At 47.9% G+C, this 26,759-nt stretch overlaps 1 protein-coding gene across 2 annotated transcripts in view; it reads left to right on the top strand.

The window, feature by feature from the left end:
* Positions 1 to 26,759, top strand: part of GALNT18 (polypeptide N-acetylgalactosaminyltransferase 18) — a 313,567-nt gene that overhangs the window by 207,192 nt on the left and 79,616 nt on the right. For both annotated transcript variants that reach the window (XM_064492571.1, XM_031460024.2), the window contains exons 4-5: positions 20,834 to 21,017; positions 22,615 to 22,812. In XM_064492571.1, coding sequence (XP_064348641.1) covers positions 20,834 to 21,017; positions 22,615 to 22,812 — 382 coding nt within the window. The remainder of the gene's footprint in view (positions 1 to 20,833; positions 21,018 to 22,614; positions 22,813 to 26,759) is intronic.

Below are 26,759 nucleotides of genomic sequence, written 5' to 3' on the forward strand. Positions count from 1 at the left end.
CGCCATTACTTTAACTAGAAGGATAGTCTCATCTTTATCTACATGGCAAACTTCTCTTCATCCCTCAAAGTCCAACTGAGATGCCACTTTTTCTGTGAAGCCCTCCTTTACTCTCTCCAAGAGTTAGTTTTGGGAGTTCCCTGAGCTATACGTCCTTGCCTCTATTGTAGTACTTCCCATTTAGAATGGAGCCCTATTTCTCTCTTGTCATATGTTCCTCCCTTTGGGCTGAGAAGTCCTTGAGACCAGGGACTATGTCTCTTCAGTGCTTAGACAGCGCCTGGCACATAGTAGGTTCCCATAGTAGTTTACTGATTGTGCTTTTCCTATCATATGCAAAGCAACCTGTCCCCTCTCTGTTTACTACTTTATTTTTTTAACTTTTTTTTATTGAGTTGTAGTCAGTTTACAATGTTGTGTCAAATTCCAGTGTAGAGCACAATTTTTCAGTTATACATGAACATACATATATTCATTGTCACATTTTTTTCCCTGTGTCTTGTTTACTACTTTAAATGGTGATATTAACCACATAGAAGTGAAAAGTTTGATCAAAATACCAGAAAGGACCATTTCCTAGTAGAGGGACCCTAGTATTCTTGTTCCTAGAAGATGTGTTTTAGGTCCAGAATGTTAAAGGGGGAGCTGGAGGGGCCCCTGCCAGCCTCGGCACTCGTCACAAGGGGCAGCACAGTCAGGACGGGGGCCTGAGCCTCAGAACAGGGCGCTGCGAGCAGGCCAGCTTGACTGCGCTGCCCAGCACCAGACCCGCAGGGATCTCCCCCAGTAGCCTGCGCCTGCACTTGGCTTCCCCGCCAAAGCATCAAAGGTCACGTTTGTTTGCCACTTTCAGGAGGCTGATCCGAGTTTGTGTGTTTATTTGTTTGTTTCTCATTTAGGAAGAGCATTATATTCTTTGTGCTCTGAACTGCCAGGCCTGGAATTTCTGAGGTCACACACATCATGATTTCCTGATTCTTTTCTAGATCGCAGAGGATCCGGAAGCACCCTTCCCCCTGACTGTAAGGGGTTTGGAGACCTGCAGTGGGTCAGTTAGTGATCCTTTCAGAGAGTCAGACTGATCTGTCATACTGTTTACTTCCCATGATCTTAATTTCAGCAATTTAAGGATGGAGGGGTGGTGTCTGGGTGTATTTTAAACTGGCTCCATGGAGAAATGTGGACAGCTGTCTGGTTCTGCTAATGGTCCCTTGAGTATTTTGATAGAAGCAATAGAAAGAATTCGTGTGATGTGGATGAGCTTCCCGCAGCCCCCTCCCAGAGACAGGAGCAAAGCATTTGTTCTTCTTTTCAAAAAGCTTCCCTGGATTGCGTTCTCCAGGCGAAGTTCAGTGCTAGGCACCAGAGCTATAATTGAGCATATATGGGCCTGGCCCCCAAGGAGCTTACCGTCTAGTGTGAGGGGTAGACAAGGAAACACTGGGGTGTCAGGGGAAGGCATCCAACCTAGTTTCTGGGGGCTTGGTGAGGTTTTGTAGAGGAAAGGAGAACTTTCTGAGACTTGAAATTAGGAGTCAGACAAGCAGAAGTGAAGAAGGACCTAAAGTGTACAGTGAAAACTTTAAGTGGCTTTAAGGTTTGGTTTGTGGGAATTCTTGGGCCCTGCTGGTTATCTCCAAGACCAATATAGCTGCCTTCTTGCCCCCCACCCCTGCCCTGCCCACTCCAGTCTGTGTCTTCCTGCCTCCCAGAATATACACCAATCGCTGGAAGGATCTTGCCGGAAAGCTGTGATGACGTTATGCTATTGTTCAGAACTGTTCCATAGCTCCTTATTACATGACAGCTCAAAGCCAGGCAGCTCAGCCTGCATTCTGCATCTTCCATAACTGGACTCTAGCTATTGCCTCTGCTCACTGCTGCCTCCCTGTGTCCTGTGTCCAAGAACCATCTCTGTTCCTGCCCCAGCCTAACGCCACCTATTGAAGAGTGGGACATTTATCCCACTCCTGACACTGGAGCCAATTCTGGTCCAAATTCAGAGAACTTTATAGCTTTCTTGATCAGTAACTCAGTAGTGTATAGTCATGACATGATTCCAATAGAGAGGGACTGGCAAGAAACAGAACAAGAACTGGACATGACCTACTCCAAGCCTATTTCATAACCAGTCAGCCAATTTGGGTCAAGATTAGCCTGGTGACAGCAGAAATTTTCCTAGTGACATCAAAGCCAGGAGTGAGAAGTATATTTAATAATGGAAATGGGATCCAAGGCTGAAGTCTGGGGACTCTACCCAGGTGCCAAATACAGTGCATCCCCAGGTCCTCATCATCATGAGTCTCATCTGGACTCATCTTTCTCCCCTTCCCATTGTACTGAATGAAGCAAGCCCCTGGAATAAACTGGGGGATGACAGTGACAGGTGATGCCTATTTGTTTGCTGGATGCTGCTTTTCATAACTAAGTTCTTGTTTTTCTCATGTGACCCCTGGTCCAGGTAGATGAGCCAGGTTCTCTGGTGAATTCTCTCTGTTGGAGTTTTCAGCTGTGGTTGGCTGTCAGCCTCCTGGGGTGGGATTCATGCCATACCTACCCTGGCTAGTAAACATCCAGAACTAAAGACTGACTCCTTGTGTTCAAAATCTGATCTTGCCATTTATAAGCCGATGACTTACCCTGATGCCTCTGCACTTCAATTTTCTCATTCTTAAAATAGAGAAAATGATTTAAAACAAGCTTCCCTATGAGCTTGTTGTGAGGAGTGAGTGAGTTAGTTGCAGAGAGTGCTTCAAAAGTATTTACTGGCCTACAGTCAGTGTTTCCTATGGTAACTGTTTATTCCTTCCTCCACTTCAACCTGCTGCCCAGTGAGCTGGCCAAAGTGGTAACACCCGGGGCAGGGGTCCGTGCCATGACCACCAAGATTTACGGAGAGAAGGCAGTGGGCATGGGAGGAATTCACTTTGGAGAAAGACATCTACCGATTTGAATCCAGCCTCTGCAGCTTATTAAGTATGCAATCTTGGGCACATTGCTTAACACTTCAGTTTTCTCATCTATAAAATGCAAATACCAATAGCTCCTTCAGGATTGTTTTGAAGATTTAATAATGCCTGTAATGTGTGGAGCAGTTTAGCACGGGAACAGAGCAGTTATTTAATAAATGTTAATTTCCTTCCTCTTCCTTCAGATGGAGCATGATTCTTGCGGGCACAGAGGTGAGCTGCAGAATGGAAGTGGAGGAGCCAGTTTCTCTTGGTTGCCTCATACAATATGCCCTTGGCCCCGATCACAGGCTCCTTCTTACTCATCTTCTTCACTCTGTTCTTACAGATTCCAATCAGCTGAAATGTTTAATCTCTTTTCTATTTTCTCTACACAATCTTTTAAAAGTAAAAGCCCCCTTAAGGTTTCCCCAGGGTCCGATTTTTCTAGATTTTCTGTATTCTTCCTGTTTTGGATAATCGCTAGTTATACCAGCAGAATTTTGGTTCCAAGGGCTTCCATCTAAAGCTCCATGAAATCACAGCTCTTTTCCCACCCACTCTTGGAAATCTGTCTACTAAAACCCAGGCTTCAGGTCTACCAGGTCTACCCCCTCTACGGCATTTTCCCCAGGTTTCCCAACACTCCTCCACTTCCTCACAGTTGATGGGAACTGAAAAGCCCAGAATAGCAAAGGTTTTTGTTTTTTTGTTTTTGATTTAAATATTTGTTGCTCCCCTACTAGGTATCAAGCACTGTCTCAGCACTAGAAGTTAGCAGAGAGAAAAAGCCCATGCCTGTGTAGGCCCGACACTTCAGTGTAGACACGGACAACAGCATCGAAATAACCAAATAAGGATTCATGTAATTTTTAGATAGTTAAAAATCCTTGCAGAAAAGTAAGACAGGGCAGGTGACAGAACATGTAGGGGTGAAGGGGAGTGGATTGGAGGAGTGGGTTGATAAGGTGGTTAGGAAAAGCCTTTCTGAGGTTATGATGTCCAAGCAGGGACTGAACTCAGGGAGTTGGCCCTGTAAAGACCAGGGGGAGATCTTTGATCTGAGAAGTACCATTGCAGAGACCCAGGGTTGGGGGAAGAAAAGGCTTTAATCAAAGCCCATAGAGTCCTAGAAGAACCATGGATGGTCACTGGGGACTTCCTGACCCCCTTGAAATGGGCAGTGTCTGTGTGTTTGCATGTGTGTGTGCATATGTGTGTGCATGTGTTTGTGTGTGCGTGCATTTTTTGGGGGGGAAAGACCTGTAGGTTTCATCAGACTCTGAGTTCTCTAAGATGCACAAAGGGTAAATAACCATGGCATTGTTCCCTCCAGCCACAGGGGCAGAGAATTGTTAGCTAGCTGTCCAGCATCCTGCTTTGAATAGAATGGAAGCCTTCCCTTTGGTGTCTGGGCAGCCAATGTCTTCCCTGCCAATCCCATGATCTGGGCCAGAAACAGCCTCCCTCTGGCTCCACCTGGCCAGCCTGCCAATTGCAGATTGGAGAGCCAGAGCTCTCACCTCTGTTGGCCCTTTTCAGCCTCACCAGAAACTTGTACCCTTGGGTTAAGTGGTGCCGGGCAGGAGTCCCTCCTTCCCGCCCCAGCAGCACGTGCACATCTCTGCACCACCTGTGGGATTGTCCCTTTGCCTGGCTTCCAGCCTCGAGTTTTCTTTGTTCGTGACCCAGGCAGTCCATAATGCTGAGCAGGCTTCTGAGAGAGGTTTGTTTTCAGCTCCACCTCGGTAGTCTCCTCCTCTGTCTCATGGTCACCTCCCACACGTGCATTCTCTCCCCACCATCCCCGCTGCTCTCCATAGTAACCGGTCCACGCGCTTCTCCTCTGGCTAATCTCTAAGCAAACCCTGCTCCCTCTCCTCACAATATATTACCCTGCTTGATCCAGCTTTTGTGGATTCCAGGCCAGAATCAAGAAAGCCAAATGATGCTTGTGAACGCCATCAGCAGACCCAACTGATACCCCTTCCTGTTCTTTGCTCTTTCAGAGTCAGTAGGGAAAAAAAGCAGTAACAGTACCACTCAGTGATCCCAGTTCCCCTCAGCGTCCTGCCCAGGCTTTAGAGACGTGCCTCTGCGTGGGGTTGTCCACCTGTCCGGTGCCAGCTGGGTTAACAACAGGGGCGAGTGGCCGTCCCCAGGGAGGGGACGTCTCTCCCACCTGGCTGTGCCCACGGCAGGAAGCAGCAGTGCTGTCCCCGTACCCGCCAGTGCCAGGGAGTCTCCTTGGGATTTGGTGGACGTTCACATCAGGGTTAGGGGGACATGGTGGCTCTTTCCCCTGACCTTTGGTCAGTGTTCCAGCTCTCACCGCTGGCAGGAGGACCCCAAATTGAGGTTCCTGAAGATGCCCCCTGACCTTCCTTCTAGTTGCTGGGTCCCAGTTGGCCCATTTCATGGGATCATTGTGAAGATGAAATGAGGTACTGAAGGTGAAGCCCCCAGCACACAGTGGGTAGTCAGACAGGCTGCATTCCCTCCCTCTTCTCTTCTCTCTGCTTCCCCTGGGGCTGTTCCTCCACTTCTGGTCAGACGCAGCCACTCCACCCTGACCAGGCTTCCATCCGAGGCTCTCAGGGCTACCGGTGCTGTAGATAGTCACAGGGGCACAACACCCATCCATACCCGGAGTTCTGATGGGATGCTCTTCAGGGCCCGGTTTGACAGGGACTGAATCTTATCTGAAGGTGGGTGTCTGGCAATATGTCCTCCATATTTTCACTGAATGAGTGAATGAAGGATTCGAGAAAGATGATAAAAAGCCCAGATTCTCAAGCTGGAGACCCAAGCAGGCTGATGCTATCAGGCTGACTCTGTGTGTTGAGTTCTTTGCATGAGTCTGATTACCAGGCCAGATCCTGCTTGGGGGCTGGGCTGGCCTCCCACCTGGGGGACCCATGAGTTGTTTCCATGGTGAGAGCATCAGGCCTGGCTGCTTTGACTCCAGGTGTTCTGGGGAGCAAGGAACCCATCACAAGCCAGGCAAAGTCGGCATGTGGTCAGGAAGGGCCTCAGTGACCCTGGCAGAGGCTGCGCCCAGCTTTGTCCCGTCTCCATCCATGTCCTGCTGGCTCGGGCGATGGTCTCAACTCTGATTAGGGACCCAGGATAGGCCTGACTGAGGCTTGGAGCTGGGTAAGGAGCCTTTAATAATAAGTATTATTTGAGAAGAAAAAGCAAAAACCTCACTTGTTTGGCTTTCTGGAAGAGGGCAATTCCTTTCGCTGGTACAGTGCATTTTTAAAGTAACAAATGGTTGGGAGGTCCATCCTTAGAGACGTTAAGTTGAGAGGACTCCAAATAAAGCTTCCTTACGACACCCTCATATTTTTTGGCCCAGCCTTGAAGGCCCCTTGCAACCTGCCCACCACATACATATCCAGCGTCTCTCCCCTCATTGAATCCTCACCCCTACACCATCACGCACATTCGGTGTGCCTGCCACTTACTGCTTCCCAAATGCACACATTCATGCCTCTTGGCTTTTAAGCACACTACGTTCTTCTTTCTGGGACACTTTTATCTGTCCCTGTCCTCTTCCTATATCAAAGCCCCTTCATCCATCCTTTTGAGACAGACTCAAATGTCATCCTGTGACGCATGTCCCATCCTGCGCTATATTATCACAGCACCTTGTGACAACCACTTTTAGAACACATTTCAATGCACAAAAATGATCTGTTCAGTTATTTCCTCCCACTACATTGTGAGCTTCTTAAGGGTGGAACGCTGTCTTCTGTTCCACATGCCCAGCCCCAAGCACCCGGCCTGCCTGTGCTGAGAGATCAGTGAGTATCTGCCAGTGGAACACATGAGGGAAAGGAACACGACAGGAGGCGAAGTGAGGAAGAGGGAGATGTGGTCAATATTTGGGCATGTCTATCAGAGAAGTAATATTTCTTGGGTTTTCTGAAGTAAGCCTTGCTAGAGGAATATGATGATATACGTTGCTGAAATAAAGGGGCCCGGAAAAAAATCAATAATTCCAAAAGGCCCGCAAAAAAATGCGCTGGCAGCCTGCTAGCTGTGAAGGTTGCAGACGTTATGGAGGGCAGTTCCTTGGCAGGGTTATTCACCACCCTGTCCTGCAGCCTCCTGCCAGCGGCTGGTGCCCCGTGCTCACCTACGTCCTGCATTCTGGTATCACCTCTGGGCCTTGCAGCTCGACCTCCAGTCGCATTAAAGGAAGAGGAAGGTCTGTGCAGGGTGTACTGGGACGCCCATGTGGCCCGGGATGGAGCCCAGGAACCAGCTGATGTTAGCTGTCCATGTCGAGACACTGGCGAGGGCATCTTCTTAGTCCTAGGCACTGAACTGAAAATGGCAAAACAAAAAACAGTGCTCTCAGCAGCTGATTGTTTTGATTTACACTTGGGAGCCGGCGCAGCCTCAGCAGATGCACAAAGTGAGACCGATGAGACACGCTGAAGCGCCCAGCGCAGAGCCTGGGCTGATGCTCGTTGCCGGCACCCTCCCGCTGCTAGTCCCAAAGGTAGGATATGCGTTAGGACATGGACTCTGGGGCCAAACTGCCACACTTGGAATGTCGGCTCCACCAATTGCAAGTTATAGACACACCTCACTTTATTGCACTTTGCAGATATTGTGGTTTTTACAAATTGAAGGTTTGTGGCAATCCTGCATTGGGCAAGTCTGTCAGCACCGTTTTCCCAACAGCATTTGCTGACTTCATGTCTCTGTATCACATTTTGGTAATTCCCTCAATATTTCAAATCCTCTACCAGCAAAAAAATTATGACTTGCTGAAGGCTCAAGTGGCAGCCTTTTATAGCAATAAAGTATTTTTTAATTAAGTAATGCACATTATTTTTTTAGCAGCAATGCTATTGCACTCTTAACAGACTACAGTATAGCGTAAACACAACTTTTTAGTGCACTGAGAAACCAAAAACATTGACATGACTCATTGTATTGTGCTATTCGCTACTGTTGTGATGATCTGGAACCAGACCCACAATATCTCTGAGGTATGCACATACTTGAACTTGGACAAGTTACTTAACCTCTTTGTGCCTCAGTTTCCTCATCTATAAAATGGGTTACTAGTAACCCTTACCTAATAGAGTTCTTATAAGTGTTCAATGATTTAATAACAATAAAGCCTTGCACATAGAAATTGCCCCAAAAGGTATTGTTGAGTAAGTGAATGACAGGTTGGGATGGGAAGGGGGTTGGGGACTGACTATGAAGTGGCCAGAGGGTGAGTGACCCCTGGAGAGGAGCAGTGGTGTCCTGTGCCTGGGGAAGTCCCAGGGCAATTTGCTGCCAGACTAGCTCTCGCAAATACTGCAGGGGTCCCTGCTCCCAGCCTAGGCCCCTCCCTCTGAAAGGGAGGAAGGGAACAAAGGAGTGCAGACTAATGAGCAAATACTAGTTCTACTTATTAAGTACTTACCACATGCCAGGCATTACCTCACCGAGCTCTACAGCAACCAAGAGGTAGATAACAATATCCCCATCTCAAAGATAAGGGAACTGAGGCTCAAAGAAGTTAAGTCACATGCTCAAAGTCACACCACTGCTTAACGGCCACACTGGGGATTCAGCTGAGGTCTGCCTCTCCCCTGAGTCCTTGTTCTTTCTGCTCCATGTGACATCTTTCAATAAAGAAATAAAAACTCGAGGGCTTAAGGGCAGAGCAGCTCTGCCTGGCCACCCACCCCTTCATGGGATCCTTCGCTTTGAGAACAGATTACCCGAAGGTGTTCTGGAGCTGAGGGAAATAGCATCAAACCTCCTGATCTGACAGGCAACGGCAGCGGGCTGGGGTGTAAACATGCCCGTGAAGCCCACTGGGTCTCCTGAGTTGTGAATCGGCCAGGCTGAGGCTGTCAGTCACACAACCTGAGCAGCAGTGATCTGCACAAGTACAGAGCTGACTTACAGCCTGGGGGAGCCTTCGCTCTTTCTCCAGAGGATGCTTAAGGCTGCACCCGCAGGTCTTGGACCTTAAAGCCTCATGTCAGTCCTCACTGGTTGCCTGGAGCACATCAGTGTTTCAGAGGCCTCATGTCTGCTTTCCAAGGAGGAAAAAATCTCCCTCACCTTAGCCTTTCCTTCCTAAAGGAGGAAGAGCTGCAGGGGAAGTCTTCCTAAAAAACATGAGCTGGGTCAGATGAGGCAGGAAGAATGTTCCAAGCAGAGAAAGCAGTTAGTGCAAAGGTACTGTGGCACCACTGAGCTTGGTGTGTTTGGGAACATGACTTGTGCACAGTCTGGCAGAGCAGGCTGAGAAGCAAGGAGGGGCCAGGACCTGTGACCCTGCACACCAACAGCAATAGCAGGGGATGGGGAGTGGGGGGTGGGCATTAGGGGAGCTGTAACTCTGGTATTTACAGAAGCTTAGACTCCTATGATCTCAGGGTCATGGAAATTAGTATCAAAGCATCAGACTCTAGAGATCCTAGAATCTTGAAATTTTGGACTCATAATCATAAAGTCTCGGGCTCTCCTTCATGAGATTTTAATCATTAATTTTCTTAGCTAGGCAGCACTTAAACTCTCCAAGTCTTGCACAAAATAAGTTAGCACCCAAATACTCATTGGTCTCCGTCCTTACCCAGTGCTGGCACACAGGGATCGGAGAGCCTGGGCCTGGCCTTCCCGGGGTCACCTTTGCCTGATGGGACACCCAGAGGGCTTGTTCTCAGCTTGGATTTAACCTGCGGTGAGATGTTGCGGTCCAGAATTTCCTAAGGCTTTGAGTTCGTGGTTACGTCCTCCCCAGAAGCTCACAAGAAGCTTACCTACCTGGCACCTCTGAGCTGGAAGGGCTGGACTGGAGCTATGTTGGCTCTGTCTGGACACAGCTGACATTAATCAGCCCTCATGGCATTTTGTTTTTTTCAATGGAGGTACTGGGGATTGAACCCAGTACCTGCTAAACACATGCTCTACCGCTGAGCTATTACCCTCCCCACATCCTCCCACGGCATTTTTTAATAAGTCCTGGGATTCCTACTGAAAACCATCCGAGTAGTAGGAGAATCTGATGCCCTTCACACAATTTTACACCCTTTGGGCTGCTGCCTCACCTTTGCTTTATAGGAATTTCCTCCTCACGTGGCCCCAGGGAGAGCAGAGGCAAACTGGCCACTTTCCAAGGTCACTTAGCGCATGAAGACAACTGAGTTCTACTAGTCCATTATTCTCATTTTCATTTTCTGAATTACTCAGGGTGGAGGAATGGAGAGCCTGGCGCTCTGGTCCTGGGGGAGGAGGAGGTGGATTCTCTTCCTGGCTGTGCCAATTTGGCAATTCTGGGTATGTCCGGAGCAAAGAAAGCATGAGCATTCAGAAGCCCCTGCGTGGAGCTGAAGGGGGAGGGGGGCAAGGACCTGGACCCCAGGCCAGCCCTTGAGGAACAGCAGATGAGTCTGCAACATTTTGTCTTCTGTGCGACGTTGGATTCCCGGGTATAATTGCATTGTGAATCCAAAGGCAAGTAGCAAGCACTCTAGGAAACCCTCATCCAGACTGAGGCCCTTTTTTCTCAGAAAAATTTGTGTTTTGTTTATTTTGCAGGGGGAGGTAATTACATCTATTTATTTATTTAAATGGAGGTACCAGGGATTGAACCCAGGACGTCACGCATGCTCAGCGTGCACTCTCCCACCGAGCCATACCCTCCCTCTCCCCACTTCCCTCATTTCATGATCTTGCTTGCTCGGGGATTTGTATCTCAGGGAAGCTGGATTTTGTGTGTAAATATGCTATCCACCTTCCCATCTAAAGGAAACCGAGTTTAGCAGTCTAATACATTCCCTTGGGTTCTAAGGATATACAGTCGTAAAAAGAGGACGTTGTCTTCCTGGAATGAATCAGTGATCTTAGAATGCTGTTGCGGCCTGAGACCCGCGGCTCCTTTGGCAGGCTGTGGGGCAGAGTGACAGAGAGCAAAGTCTTTAGAATCGGACAGGCGCGAGTTTGAATCCCTGCCCATTCCTTACGGTCTGTGTCATCTTGGGTATGTCATTTCAAGTCTGATCCTCCAGCTTCCTCCTTTGTCATTTGGAGATAATGATATGTGGGATTACGGACATGGACTTGAGCTGGGGTGCCTGGGTTTGCATCCCAGCCCTCCCTCTTCTAGCTCTGGGACACTGAGCCAATCCTTCCACTTCTCTGTGCTCTGATTTCCTACTCTATGGGACGGGGATAAAAATATTGCCTGCCTTGGGTAGTATGATGGTTGTTGAGAGGATTGAATGAGTCATATATAAATCCGGTTTAGACCAGTACCTGGCACGTGGTGAGCTCTAAATAAATTCACCTTAGCCATAAATGTCATGGTTTGCAGGGTGGTAGTGAGATTTCAATATGGTGAGAATCTAGAATAATGTACAGTACTTCATATGCACTTAATATATAATTGCTGAATGAATGAAGAAAGAATGGGGTGGATTGATGTAAAGCCCTGAGCATGGTGCCCATTATACAGTGAGTGAAGGGAGGCAGCCACTGAACTGCAGCCTCTCTGCCTTGGGCGCTGGAACCAGGGTGCTGGGACTGTCCTGGGCCATTGCCAGATGATCATGCACATCCTTTTCCCAACTCCAAGCCAGTGGCATCAGGTGAGTAGCCTGAAATCAGCTATGGTGGGAGAGTATTTACACTGCAGACACTGGCAAATGTTATAAATCAGTTTTTTTTTTAATTGAAGTATAGCCAGTGTGAATTACAATGTGTCAATTTCTGGTATACAACATAATATTTCAATCATATATTTACATACATATATTCGTTTTCATATTATTTTCCATTAAAGATTACTAATACATGAGATTTCTGTTTGTTGTTCTTGAGAGAGAGAGAGAAGAAGAGTTAAACATTGATTGGCATCCAACACATATCCCTGACTGGCCAGGGGGCTGTTTTTATATCATCTGCCACAATCATCTTTAGAGACCAGTTTGGCCATTTTGTTGCAGGATACAGGGTCTTTGGGAAAATAAGTCATTTTGGAGCAGATAGGAGGGGATTAGTGGATGTTGAGAGTCTGGCTTTGGAGACCCCACTGAGGAGTGCGAATTTCATGTGGGTTTTGATGGTCACTAATGCCTGGCTATGACATGGAAGAGCAGACCCAGACACAGATGGCTGGATCTGTTAGGTGGTAATCCTGGGACTTGCAATAGCCGAAGTAATGCTTGGAACGTCCCAGGAAGATTGTGATACTCTGCCTGGACCCTGTAACCGTATTTTTTATGCCTCTGTGAGGGCTCCTAGATGTAGCCCTTCTCCAAGTCCTGAGGAAGGAGAACCATTTAAGGTCATTCCAGATCTACTTCAGTGCCAACTGACTTCGAAGAAGCGCAGCTATTAAAGGAGCTGGACAGAAGTGCAGCTGTGAAGTGTATGGGGCAGAAGAATGAACGGCGTGGAAGGCATCTGTAAACTGCCCAGGACTCAGAAGCTTGTCTGGAGTGATCTTAAAGAGAGAGGAATGCACCAGACAGGCTGCCCCTGGGCTGGGGCCTCCAGCTGGGCTAGTCTTCTGGGGTCGCAGTGTCCAAGCCCATCATCATTCATCAGCAGGACCTTCTGAGTCCAGAATCGCCCTCCAGATTCTTCAGGGGTGGGAATAGATGTGGGCTAGCATCTTTTTATTTTTTAGCTCCCCAGGTGAGTGTCAGCCAGGTTTGACAACCCTTGCATCCTAATGAATAATCTCTCTTTTAAAGTGTGTTGACACATCATTTGTGTTTCAATGGCCCTAAATGGCTTTAGAGGAAAGCCAGTTAATCTTGTGATCTGAGAAAGACCGGCTACTGTTCAGTCTTGGAGGAATAAACAGAAACGTGCTGTGCTTTTCATCTTTAAATTAGCACCACTGGCGACTAGCAATTATTAGCACTTCTCAGCGGAGGTGTTCACACTCCCCTCCCAGGCAACTGGAGAGAGCAGGTGGCAACTCTAATCCAGGTTGGGTTTTGAGGGACAGCATGAGTAGAAGCAGGGCTGGCTGGCTTGAAACTGTGGGGACGGGTGGAAGGGACAGAAGACAGTGCCTTGTGCAGAGGGCAGCTGGGGACCTACAGGGGACAGTCCAAAGCATCAGATCAAAAGATGGCCATGTAGAGAAACCAACTGCTAAGTGAAGGGCCCGCAACCGAGGGTAGCAAGATGGAGCCCATAGGCTTGGGAGAATGAAGAGATAAACTATCTGGCCAGGTAGTAAGGGAGCCTTTTTCAGACAGAGTCTGAGTCTCTGTTAAGAGCTGGAACCACACATAATTCCTGGCCCTAAAGCTCATCTTTGTTTCTTTCAGAGCTCATCAGAATCTCACAGGGAGCTGGTAGGAAATTCAGAATCTCTGGTCCCTCCCCAGACTGTAGGAACCTGTTTTAACGGGCTGATTCGTATATAGTCCCGCTTTTTATCCTAGGAAGGCTATGTATAGTATAGAGGTGAAGAGGATGGATTCTGGGGACAGCCCAGGTGGATTTAAATCCTGACTCCATCATTTACTCTCTGGGTCACATTGTGCCTTAATTTCCTTATCTGTGAAATAGGATGATAATAAATAGTTACTACAGTATAGTGTTGTCAAAAGGCTTAAATGAGATAATAGATGCAAAGTGCTTAGAATAGTGCCTGGTGCATCATTTTTATTATTATTTCCTTTATTAAACATTAACCAGTTAATGCAGAGAGGGAGGGCTAGGGGGACATACGTCATCATGCACATATACATACAGATCACACATGGGTCAAGGGTTCAACACTCACATACTTTCGAGGGTCAGGCAAGAGGGCAGCAACTGGTGAAGGCCTTAGTGACTTGTAGAAGGTATGGCTGTCTTAGTTTGGGTTCTCCCAGAAGCAGACGCTGGGACAGGAGTCAAGGCCAAGGCATTTGCCTGGTAGCTGACCCCAGGGAACAGTGATGAGGGAGTGGGGACATGAGACAGGGCAGCGAAGTAAGCTAATACTGTGAGCATCACAACAAGGTACCCTGGTGGCCCCTCACAGCCCAGTCCTCCTGGGAACCATTAGGAGGCTGTGTACCACCTACGTCAGCCCTGTCCCACCTGAGAGGTCAGGAAGCCGGGATGTATTCATTTCCTAAGGCTGCTGTGGCCAAAACACAGGACCACCAACAGGGTGGCTTCAACAATAGAAATTGTCTCATGGTTCTGGAGGCCAGGAGTCCAAGATCAAAGTGTTTCTAGGGCTGTGATGGCCAAGCAGTTCCACACCTCTCCCCTAGCTTCTGGTGGTTTGCCAGCATCCTTTGGCCTTCCTTGGTTTGGAGAGGCACACTCCAGTCTATGCCTTTGTTGTCAGGTGGCGTTCCCCCTGTTTGCCTCCGTCTTCACATGGCGTGTCCTTGTAAGGACAGTAGCCATATTGAAAGAAGGGCCAACTTTACTCCAGCAGACCTCATCTTAACCTATTAATTCTGCCACAACCCTGCTTCCAGATCAGGTCACATTCTGAGGTTCCGGGGATTAGGACTTTGACATATGGATTTGGTGGGGACACAATTCAGCCTATAACATGGGGTATTTGTTCCCCAACTCCTAGCCCTAATTGATGGTGGGCTGCAGGCAGCAACTCCAGAGCACTCCCAGCTTGCCCCCAGGGCAGGCCGAGCATGCTCCTGTGGGCAGAGAAAGCCTTCTGGCAGAGAGGAGGAAACCAGCAGTGTGTGTGGGAAGGTGAGTGCCTGGGGGATGTGGGTGGAGCATTAAAACGTGTGCAGGCCCTTCTGAGCGCAGGCCCTATGAGACAGTGCACAGCTGTGAAGCCGGCCAGCCCGCGAGACCTGTTCAGAGCCCTTCTCAAGGGGCAGCTCCTTCTCAGCTCCAGCAGTTATCAATCACCAAGCCAAAGAAATCTGTCTCTGAGCAGACGCAACCCCAGGGCTGCCAATTGGAAAACTATACAAAAGTACATACTCAGATTTCCAGAATGGGGTCTCCGTGAATTGAGAGCTGTGCATATATTTATACAATGGAATACTACTCAATGATAAAAAAAAAAGAATAAAATAATGCCATTTGCAGCAACATGGATGGACCTGGAGATCATCATTCTAAGTAAAGTAAGCCAGAAAGAGAAAGAAAAATACCATATGGTATATGTGCAATCTTAAAAAAAAGAAGAAGGAAAAAGAGGACACTAATGAACTCATCTACAAAACAGAAACAGACTCTCAGACATAGTAAGCACTTTTATGGTTAGTGGGGCAAAGTGGGTGGGAAAGGATAAATTTGGGAATTTGAGATTTGCAAAGGTTAACCTTTGCATATATATAAAAATAGATAAAAAGCAGATTTCTTCTGTATAGCACAGGGGACTATATTCAATATCTTGTAATAACCTTTAATGAAAAAGAATATGAAAACAAATATATGTATGTATATGCATGACTGGGACATCGTGCTGTACACCAGAAATTGATGCATTGTAACTGACTGTACTTCAATAATAAACAAACAAACAAATAAAAGAGCACTGTGCAAGGTTTCTCAGCGTTGACATTTTGAACTGGCTAATTCCCGATTGTGGAGGGCTGTCATGTGCATTGCAGGATGTTTAGCAGCCTCCATGCCTAGTAGCATCCTCCTTACTTTTTTTCTCTTTAATTGAAGTTTAGTCGGTTTACAATGTAATGTCAGTTTCTGGTGCACAGTATAGTGTTCATCTGAGCATAGAGGGGTGGATGAGGAGCTGGACCTGGTTCTCCATGGTAAGCTGGGCAGGCTGTTTTACAAGGATGCTGGGCAGCTGCCTTCCAAAGAATAAAGCCCTATCAGGCCCCAATCTCCTGATCCTTTATTTTCTTTTATGCAAGAGAGAAAGAATGTCTCATTAGGTGTTTAAATCAGATTAACAGCCATTGGTACCAGACTTCTGCTCAGCCTGCATTTTGTTTCTTTTGGGGTGACCCCTTGGAGCTAATCGCTTTTTATGGGAATAGTACAAGGGGCATATGTAAAGAGGGAAGAAAGCACTCTGTTTAACCAGACTGGTGCATTTTTCATTTTCACTTGGTGTCTGAGTCTGCAGGAGGGGAGGAGACCAGCAGCCTGCATGTAGCTGGCTCTGAGGGGAGGCACCAGCTGGGATGGTGAGGAGTGGCCTGTGACCCCCTAAGTGAAGAACAGTGTTTCATCAGCAAGGCTTCCAGGAGTGCTGATTTACAGAGGTCGTTTAGATGTCAGCAGAACAGGGATTTGTGGACAGCAGGAGAGGGCTGGAGGAGCAACACAAGCAGGATGACACCTGGCCCCATGCAGGGTGCAAGTTGTGTTTCTCTGCCACCATTGGCTAGTTACAGCTCTGCCATTGATTCTAAATCTGACAAAATCTCAGAGAGCAGACTCCCTACCTCCACTTTCCCCAACACATTAAAACAAACATGAAACACAGCCTTCTCCTTCTTTCCGCAATTATACTCCTGTCCTGCTCTTACCAAGACACTGTATAGATATTGCAGAAAACAATTTAAAATAGCTTACAAAGAAAAAAAAGATAAAAGACAGTGAAGCTTTTAGACTAGAACTTGAAAACCAAAGCTTTAGCAAAAGTAGAGAAGCAAAAATGCAGATAGAACCAGATGATTAGTCATTATATTGGTTTCTGAGCTTCCTGGCAGCCTTGGCAAAAAGGTAAATGTGACAGGTTATGTATTTACATTTAGGTTTAAAGAAAACCACAAGTTCTTTATGTGTTTTTTTCAGCTAAGTTCTGAGAGGTATTTATCATATATGTATTATATATAGTATATAATAGGATGTTTATTATACATAACAGGCAATATCTTAGACAACAGTTTTCTAGCAAATGTAGAAGTGCTTTTGATATAGCCCTTTCTTGCTTTGGCAATTGGCATGAAAACCTAATTAAGTAAAGAGACTTTGCAAAGACTGAGCCAGTATTATCTAGGGTATTTCAGGCCTTTAAAAAAAAATTTTTTTTTTTGATAGCAGTTGTTTGGTTGGGGCTAAGGGAATCCTCTATTCTAATCAGTAGCTAATATTTGGGATGCAGCTGTCTGAGAACAGAATTTTTTTCCTAGCCAGTCTACCAGAAACCTTTATTCTAGTTCACTGTTAATAGAGCTCAGAGGTACAAAGGGGCAGGCAGCTCCTACAAGAACCAAAAGCCTTTTCATCTCTTGCTGCCACCATCTAAGTAGGCTTTTCTGTGTCTGATTTCATTTCCTGTGCATCAGGAGTTCACAATCTTATTTTAACCCCAGCACCGTACCGGAACAATCGATCCTGTTTTGTTAGCCTTTGCATATAGCAAACCACCTCCAGAAGTTCATGGCTTAAAACAGCCACCATTCACTGGCTTACAATTCTGCAATAGGGCAGCTTGTCTCTGCTCTGCAAGACATCAGAGTGTCAGCTAGGATCCTTCACCTGTTTGCAATCTACTAGGGGTTGAAGGATACAAGATGACATTACTCATGTCTAGGGCTTCAGTGGGGTGACTGAAATGACCGGGGACTCCCTGGGTCACTCATCCTCTAGAAGACTAGTTCCAGCTTCCTTAGGGGAGCAAGAGAGTAAAAGCAAATCTGCAAGGCCTCCTAGGACCTGAGCCTAGAATGTGCACAGGGTCCCTCCTGCTGCATCCTGTCATCCCAGCATCAGCCCAGATCCAGTGTGCAAAGCAGCTACACAGGATGTGAATTCAGAGAGATGGGGCTCATGGGAGATCATTTGTGGATCATAGCCACAGCCCTGTCCCATCAACACCTCAGTAATGGCGGTCCCCAAGGGCAGCGATTCTCACCTGGAGGCGGGAAGGGGGACAAGGGAACGGGCATGTCCTCCCTGGGGCAGGGAGTGGGGCTCATTCGGTACTAGCCTGGTTCTTACTCCTCGTCCTGTGCACTTACCACTTAATGGCCACCATCAAAAGTCAAAATATCAGGCTTTATGGGCTCCATTTAAAATTTCAAAAAGGAATTATGGTGAGTGGACCTTTGAAGTCATAAAACAGTTAGTATTTTAAGAGGCCTCCTGGTAAATCATGCCTGAAGACCTTGTTAGTGTGGGGCACACTGACTTACACTACTGCACTGCCGACTTCCTGACATTTGAGAGACAGCGGCGTCCCCAGGCCTCCCCCATCAGCGGTGCCAATCGGAGAGCATGAGATCATTTTCTCATTGGCTAGAGTGAGATGCACAGGGTGTAGATGGTAGCCCAGATGTCAGCTGAGTTTTCTCCAGGCTGAATGAGAGCACTTGACAGTCCCCTCTGACCCTCCCACCAGACAAGGGTCACACTATGTGAAAGGATGAGCTGGATGACAACAAAAGCCACCTGCTCATCACTTCTCCAGAAGCTGGAAAGCTGGAAGTGCAAGATAGCAAAGACACTGGATAACAGAGTCAGGGGGAAAACACTTTTTCAAAGAAAAAGATGTATAAATCTTTTAAAAGACTGAATTAAAGGCAAGTAAACGTAAGATCCTGTTTTGGCTCAGAGCACGTGCATGCCTGCACCCACCCACACACATGAAGAGGTGGGAGGGAGGTCTGACTTAGCAGCACCATGTGGAAAGAACCAAGAGGTATGTGCTTCCAGTAAGCTCAAGTCAAAAGTAGGCAAATTTAGTGTGACTTTCAGTTGTATTAATAGGGACATAGAATCTAGATTAAGGGAGGTGATTATTTCCCTCTATTCTGTATAGCCCAGTTCACTCCAGAAAAATTAGGCCAATTTCTAGCTTCATAATTTTAAAGTGTTAGGGGAAAACTAACATAATTAGAGGGAAGTTCAACATGATAAAAAGAAAAAAAAAACTTGAATTTAAGAGATACAAGGAAATATAGGAGGACCTGAAGACACTGACCTAGAGAAAACCTCCGCAAGGACTGAAGGTTAGTCTCCAACTCTAAAGGGTTGCTGTGTGGAAGAGGGGCTTAATTTGCCCTCTATGACCCCAAAAATGTCTTGGACCAACGAGTGGAAGGTTGAGGGGCGTGGCCTTTAGAGGGCGAAAGGAGAAAGAGCGTCTAATAGCTAGAATGGATTCCCCGGGGCGCCCTGTCACTGCAGGGGCCGCATGGTCACTCAGCAGGATGCACAGAGGGGGTTCAAACCTTTGATGGGGAACTAGTTCAAAATGAACTTTCAAATCCTAACTCTAAGTTTTGGGATCCATAGGGACTTGCCCAAGGTCACAGGGCTCGTTAGTAGCTGTCCAGCACCAGAGTCTCCTGCCTCCATCTCAGCGCATTAGCCTCGGAGTCACAGTTTCCTCATCTCTGTAATGAGAACTCAAGCAGGAGGGAAAAGAGCAGCCTCTGGGCCACATCTGACCCATCCACACAGACCTATTTGTTTGGCCAGCATCGCGTGGTAAAAGACTTGAAATCACATAACAACCATATTCCTTTCCTAGGGCTGCAAAGTATCTGGCACCACAAACTGGATGGCTTAGAATAGATGTATTGCCTCTCAGTTCTGGAGGCTGGAAGTCCAAAATTAAGGTGTTGGCAGGACCGTGCTCCCTCGGAAGGTGGTAGGGAGGGGTCTGTTCCAGGTCTCCCTCCCATCTTTTGGACCCTCAGATGGTCCTTGGATGCTAGATAGCCATCATCTCTTTATATTTCTTCACACTGTCTTCCTTCTGTGTGTGTGTCTCTGTGTCCAAATTTCCCCCTTTTATAAGAACATCAATCTTATTGGATTAGTACCTAATGACCTAACTTAACTTGGTTAAATCTGTAAAGATTTTATTTCCAAATAAGGCCATATTCTGGGTTCTGGGTGTTAGAATTCACCATATTCTTTAGGGGGGGAACAGTTCAATCCGTAACAGTCCACTCTGATTCCCCCAAATTCATGTCCTTCCCACATGCAAAACATCCCCATGGACGTCAAAAACTGGTTTAGGAACAGGTTGCAATGCTAATACATGGGAAGCAGAATTAAAATACTGTCCTCTTTCTCCTACACTGTGCTCCTGCCATGGGGTACACCTCATGCCCTCTTCTCAGACCTGGGGAGCTCCCTGTTTGGTGCCCCAGACTGGGCACCAAGGGACATGCAGCTCCTGACATCCTCTGATAAGGACGGGGCTCAGCCCAGGGTGGGGTCTGCCCCAGGACTTGGGCCTGGGCAGGCTGGGAGGAGGGGAGATTGGAAATCAAGTCCTGGGGAGATGCTGGGTTTGGAGGTCAGCCAATGTGGTCCACTCAGGCCATCATTTTGGGAGAGGGGGGCAAAACAGGCTATTGCCTGAGCTGCAATGGAAAATGCAATGAACATGGCTACTAATGTCTGTTTATGGTTATGAAGATGCAGGGGAATCAGATGCTTAGCCAGGCCCAGCAACAGCCAGCAACAGACCAACAGCAGCCACTAACATAGGCACAGCTCCTGGTCATCCACTTGCTGGGAGGATGGAGGTCCAGGCTAGGCGTGGGTCTTGGGCGGTAGTCTCTACAGATGGAGCTTCCTCTGGGGACTAGGGGAGGACTGGCAGAAAGCACTGGGGGATAAGGAAGCTGCTGAACAGAGGAGAAGAATGTGGCTTTTGCGGTCGTTAGACTGGGCTTGAACTAGACTCCCGCTCACAAGCTGCATCGGACAAATTGATCACCCTCCCGAGCCACATCTTCCCAGGGGCTCGTTGGGAAGGGTAAATGTACCATGTGTGAGAGGCATGCTACTTGGCTCAATAAACACTGTTTTGCTTCTATTTTCCCCTTCAAAGCCGAGCTGCGCTGGCCAGCCTGGGGGACACTAAGGAAGACCTGGGGACTGGCCCCTCCTGCCTCTTTCTGGGGGTCAGCTTATCCCAAAGGGGTGGATGTCTTGATCGTCACTGCCCTCATGACACTAACGGTGCGTTTTCTCCATCATAGAGGAATTAAAGGAGAAGCTGACAGAGTATGTGGACAAAGTGAACGGCCAGAAACCTGGCTTCATCAAGGTCGTGCGCCACAGCAAGCAGGAAGGCCTCATTCGCTCCAGGGTCAGCGGCTGGAGGGCTGCCACCGCCCCCGTGGTGGCGCTTTTTGATGCACACGTGGAGTTCAACGTGGGCTGGTAAGTGCCCATCTGGAGCTGAGGAGGATGAGTCCCACTGTGGTCCAGGGGCTCTGGGTCGCGTGGGTGCAAAGCCTGCTGGGATCTCAGTCCTGAAGGGGGAAGAAGAGATCTGGGTGTGAGAGTGACCCAGGCCACAGGGCTGGCCCTTCAGGCTGGGAGAGGGTCAGGGGTCAACACGTCAACACACAGTGTCTCCAGGGTTGGTGACATCAGATGTGACTCCAGCTGGCATATTCCTCTAGGAGACATGATGGGAGAGAGGGGTAAATGTTCAGGGCAAAGTGAGAGTGCCAGCCCAGTAAGGACCAGGTGCAACCCCGGGAAAGGGAGAGCTGACCAGACACGAGGCAGAAGCTCACCCCACAGACAGGGCCAAGACCAAGGGGGCAGGAGCAGGTAAGGTGGCTTGGCATTCTCACAGGTGCCCTGGGTCCCCCAGATGCCAGGCTAGGGGCAGCACTGCATCTCAGGTTCTTTCTACAAGTGCAACTAGGTTTTAGAAAACCTTTCTTTCTCTGGTCAGGGCTGCTCAGGTGCTGGGTAGGGGGCAAGGCCTTGGTGGCTACAGCCACGCAGGGACAGGGCACCTGACACCAGAAGGCATGCTGTGGCCTTATTGTGTGTGGCTTTGCAGAGAGCCTGGGTGTAGGGGGCCCAGGTACTGGGAACGGCCGTGTGCACTGCCCCCTATACACTACGCCTGATGGCGCTGAGGTCCGCTGTGCCCCCCAGACGCCAGGTGCCACCTTCTGCCTCCCTGTGGTGAAAAGGGCCCTTTAGCAGGACAGAGCAGCGGCATGCACACGGCAGGACTGGATCCGGGCATACTTTTACATAACAGGCGTGAATTAAGGCTATAATGCAGCCATTTTTTATAGTTGAAGTCCCTGCTTGCCATTTGTGACTATTTAAAAAGCATTTTCCGTGGATTTATGGCCAGAGAGGAGAGGGACACTTACTATTTCAAGCCGATTTGAATAAACAATTATGCAACACATGCATTATTAATGAGAAGCTTATCATTCCTGTCTGCAAACATTTTACTCGCTTGGTGCCCACAGGGGCTCCTGGCTCCACGGAAGCCCGACCCCTCAACTCTTCTTGGTCAGTGGGGACGCGTGGGGTGAGGGTGGCATGTCTGGAAAAACCGAAGCAGCGTCACGTGATGGGTGGAAGTAGGTTTGTTCTCACCCCCCGTGCCTCTGCCATCCTCAACTGCCTTCCTCTCCTGGATGATGCACTGAATTTTAGCAAAATCAAAGCCCAAGTTGAAAGCTTCCCATGGAACCTCAGATCTGTTCCCTTTCTTCTTTCTTAAGTCTTGATTTTTTTTTTTCTAATGGGAAAAAGGAAAACAAGCAGACACCAGGCTGTAAGGCACTAAGAATCTGTCAGCTCTGCCTGGGACATGCTGGAGGAGGGGTCCGGTCTCTTGCCACCCCAGGAATCTGGGGGTGGGCAGTCGAATAGGGACTCCTTCCCGGGAGGCGGAGCAGTTCTCCCTGGAGGAGATGGCCAAGCGTCCCTTCCTCCTTCTGTGAGGAAGGGGCTTCAGGAAGTGCCCGTGTCCCCTCTCTCCCTCCCTCCTGCCCAGGGCTGAACCCGTGCTCACCCGCATTAAGGAGAACCGGAAACGGATCATCTCCCCATCCTTTGACAACATCAAATATGACAACTTTGAGATAGAAGAGTACCCGCTGGCCGCCCAGGGCTTTGACTGGGAACTGTGGTGCCGCTACCTAAACCCCCCCAAGGCCTGGTGGAAACTGGAGAACTCCACGGCCCCCATCAGGTAAAGCATCCTTCCCTGGGCATCTCTCTGCCTTGTCTTCCAGGCAAGGGCTCTCCTCCCAGCCCAACCCTTGTTCCCCAAACTGGGGAGGTGGGTGGGGCAAGGTGGAGGTGGAAAGAAATCACGAATGACCTTCAGTCACAGCTTACAGCCTCTGATGATCCCTTTTCAAAGACCTGTGGTACCCAGAATCCGGAATCCGTTCACAGGCTCAAAGTGACTCAGGTCAACACATCACCGTGGGACACCTGCTGGGTGCCAACTGCTGTCCTGGGTGCTGGGGATCCAGAGTGATCAAGACTCAATTTTTACCCCTAAAAGCCCGGAGTCTAGTGAAGACAAACAAAATAATTGAAATAAAATGATGGGAATAGCAAATGATTCCCCATACTGGTGCCAAGTGCGTGGACAGTGGGGAGGGTCCTTTTCAGAGAGTGGAGCACTTGCACTTGTTTTTAAGGGTGAGTAGGAGATGATGAGGTTGGGGCAAGGAAGGACACTCAGATTTGAAAGAGCAGAATGGGTTCCTGGACCCAGAGTAGGTTCACAGGGACTGAAAGGAAGGGGGACGGTGAGGGGGCAGCCCCAGGCAATGAGGCTGAGGGGCAGAGAGGCAAGACCAGCCCCCACAGCACCTTGTATGCCTGGCTGATGTTTCAGCTTATCCTGTAGGACTCAGAAAAAGGCTTCAAACCACCTTTCAGGATCCCAAACACTTTCTGCCTTCACTACTGCCTTCAGAGACACCTGAGTGAGTCCCTTAGGTAGCCTCTATTTTATGGGTTAGGGCTCCTGAAATAGCCAAACCCACCAGCCTTTATTTCTATCTGATTAATCACTGATCAGGTGTCTTTATGCTCCCTGCAAAGTCCCACCCATTAAACACACAGATGGCATCAGAAGGTGGCCTTGGGGACAGTTCCTGAAATGAAAGAGAAGATTAGAAACTGATGTTGCTTTGTATTACGTGAGGGAGAAAGCTTATGAAAAATTTAATTGAAAGTGGGTGATTATTATCTAAGATCACAGTTTTTCTTGCCAGAAGAAAAATACTGCATTCGTATTAAACACAGGAGGGAAGCAAACTCCACCTTGCTCTCCCGTGGTTGTCTCTGTCCCCCATCTGTTAGGCCCTTGCCACAGTTTTGTATTTGTTAAATATTTGCTGGGAGGTCACTGTGTGCAAGGGCCTCTTACACACATTGTTTCATTTGCTCTTTGTCATAACCTGGTGACAGTTCATGGTGTCATTCCTGTTTTACAAGATAAGGAAAGCAAGATGGACAAAGGGAAACGGCCCGGACAAAGGCTCTGGCCAGTTTGGCCAGGATCCAAACCCGGGTCAGCTAGATTCCATGCCTAGTCATTTCCCTTTCAGGCACCACTGTTGAGCTCAGAACTGATGTGGCTGGATTCCGCCCCTAGGTCTGTTAAATGCTCCTGGGGGGAAATATGCTGTCACATAATGAGTGTTCTTGCAGGAGACTGCACTGGTATTAGCTGTTTCTATTCCACTCATCTCTAAATGTATCAGCCTGGACTTAATCAGTAAACCCACATTCTAGGTCCTTGACAGAGAATATTATCTCAACCTCAAAATTTCCATCACCTAATTTTTATCAAAAACTGAGAGAAATTCTATTAATGGAAGATTTTGGAAGAATGTTCCTCATTTTATCCGTAGATGAAGACAGCCCCACAGAAAGCTGTGGGTTATACAAATGTATCTCCTATTTCCTTGGAGCTGTACTTTAGTGCTTTGCCCACACCTGATGTAAGCTACAGAAAAGCCCAGAGATATCCTCTGTTGCTTTCTAAAGGGATAACTTTGAGATGGTTGTCACTACGTCCCAGAGTAACCTCTTTAAAGAGACTGACGTGAGAAATTTCTTTCAAACCGAAAGGCTTGCTATTCCTGAGAAATTAGTATGATATTTCCACATGGGGACTGTAACTCTTATTTCTAAAACCATGTATATTCATTTTCACCTTGGCCACCAGGAAGCTCAGGGTCACCTTTATGAGTCCACTTTAAGAATCATGAAGAGGAGGCATGCATTCTAATAGCCCCTAATTTTTGCTGAAATTTTGGCATTTTCAGACATTTATCTATTTTGTTTTTCAACGTATTTTACATTTTCTTGTAAGCTATTTCTAATAGCTTAATTTCTAACTTGGGGAATGAGGCAAGATATAAATCAATAACCCTTTCAGCCTGATTGAATCCACTTACTACCCTAGCTGGTTAATAGGTAATAGACTGAGGGGGCTTGTGCTCTTCCCAGAGTAACTGTTTTAGATTCTGTTCTTTCCCTGACTGAGCCTGGCCATTTGGGGAAGGCCCCTCCTGCATGTCCTGGAATGCCCTGCCTTGCTCAGCATTTCAGTAATGTCAAGAAAAAGCTTGAGAGCCCACTCTGCAGGTCTGATGCTTTAACATCACCATGCATTTAGAGAGAGGGGATTCTCTGGGTTTCTTCAATATGCAAGTGCCTCTTTTAAAATGCTCTTTTGAGTACCAGTTGTGTCCCAGAGGTTTCCACGTGTTTTACATTATTTAATTTAACCCTGGTGAGATTATAGTTGATTCTATTTCATAGATATGGAATCAGAGGCTCAGAGAGGCTAGGGAATTCCTTTCAGAGATACACAGCCAGAATGGGAACCCTTCCCCCGGCACTTGCCTCTAAGTCCAGGTCAAGCATCCCCTACCAAAGTAGGAGCTGAGCCTAAAGGAGCAACAGATTGAGGTGGACTGACCTGGATGCCTGTGGTCTATGGAAGGTGAGGCCATTTGGAATAAAAGGCTGTAATTTGAAAGGAGGAGAGGCAGAGACTCCAAGGCACCAGTCTGCCTGAGCAGCCTCCTGCGTCAGCATTCTCCAAAGAAATGGCCTGCAAAATAGGTGTTTCTCCACCTTGATGACTTTCCAGTTTCAAATATGGGTCCTTTTGCATGTGAGTGACAGTTTTCTCATTGCTGAGGATTCTTCATTTCTCCTCTTCTTTCTCTTCCCCTCCAATTCCTCAGCCGCCAGCTGATAGGATGCTCTGCGAGGGCTAGAAATGGTAGCAGCGTGCAGTGGAACAATTCAAAGTCATTTGTGTAAGATGATGCTCTCAGAAGAGAAGCAGCCCACATGTGCTCATGCTGATTCACCGAATGTGAATCTCCCCTTGTGACATCCCGCGCTGGGTGTGTGCACACAGCCAGCTGGGTGAGGCCCGCAGCACTCACATGCGCTAAGGAAAGGACTTACCAGCTGCTGATGGGTTGCTCCAGCCTGAGGCCCCTGCTGAATTCCAAACCAGACCAGCTACCTAGGCCCTGCCTGTTGGATGGCTGTCTCCCCCTAGTGACCCACAGGCACCTTAAGATCAGTTTTCTCAGCCTGGAATCCTTCTTCCTTCTGCACCCAGCTTCTTCTCTGTCCCCCTGTTGACAGGGGCCTGTCACCCAAGCAGAAAGTCAGTTGGCATCCAGATTCCTCCTTTTCTCTCACCTTCATAGTTCATCTGTTTCAAAGTTCTGCCTATTTTACATCAAAGTGTGGCTTTCAATAATCCCGATCTCTGTTCCTGGTGCTCTGGTCCAGGTCTTCATCTCTCACCTGAGTATAGCAATAAACTAACTGGATTCCTCGATTTCCACCCAGTCTCCTCCGATCAATCACCCCACAGCTGCCTGAATATTCTTTTTACAAACACAGATTCTGTTCATACCACTGTCTGCTTAAAATTCCTCATTGATACCCCTTTACCTACAGATAAAATCCAAATGATTTACTGGGCTGTCCAAAGTCCCAGCTCATCTTTCCAAAGGGACCGAGGTAAAAGGTGGGGAAGCTGGCGTGGATGCCCAGGTAGGAACAGAGACTGGCTGTACATTTGAGGGATACAGACACGTGATCTCAACTGGCAGGCTGAGCAGGACTTCTCTGGGCTAA

The sequence above is a fragment of the Camelus dromedarius genome, chromosome 12 (assembly GCF_036321535.1).
Source record: "Camelus dromedarius isolate mCamDro1 chromosome 12, mCamDro1.pat, whole genome shotgun sequence".
Lineage (NCBI taxonomy): Eukaryota > Metazoa > Chordata > Mammalia > Artiodactyla > Camelidae > Camelus > Camelus dromedarius.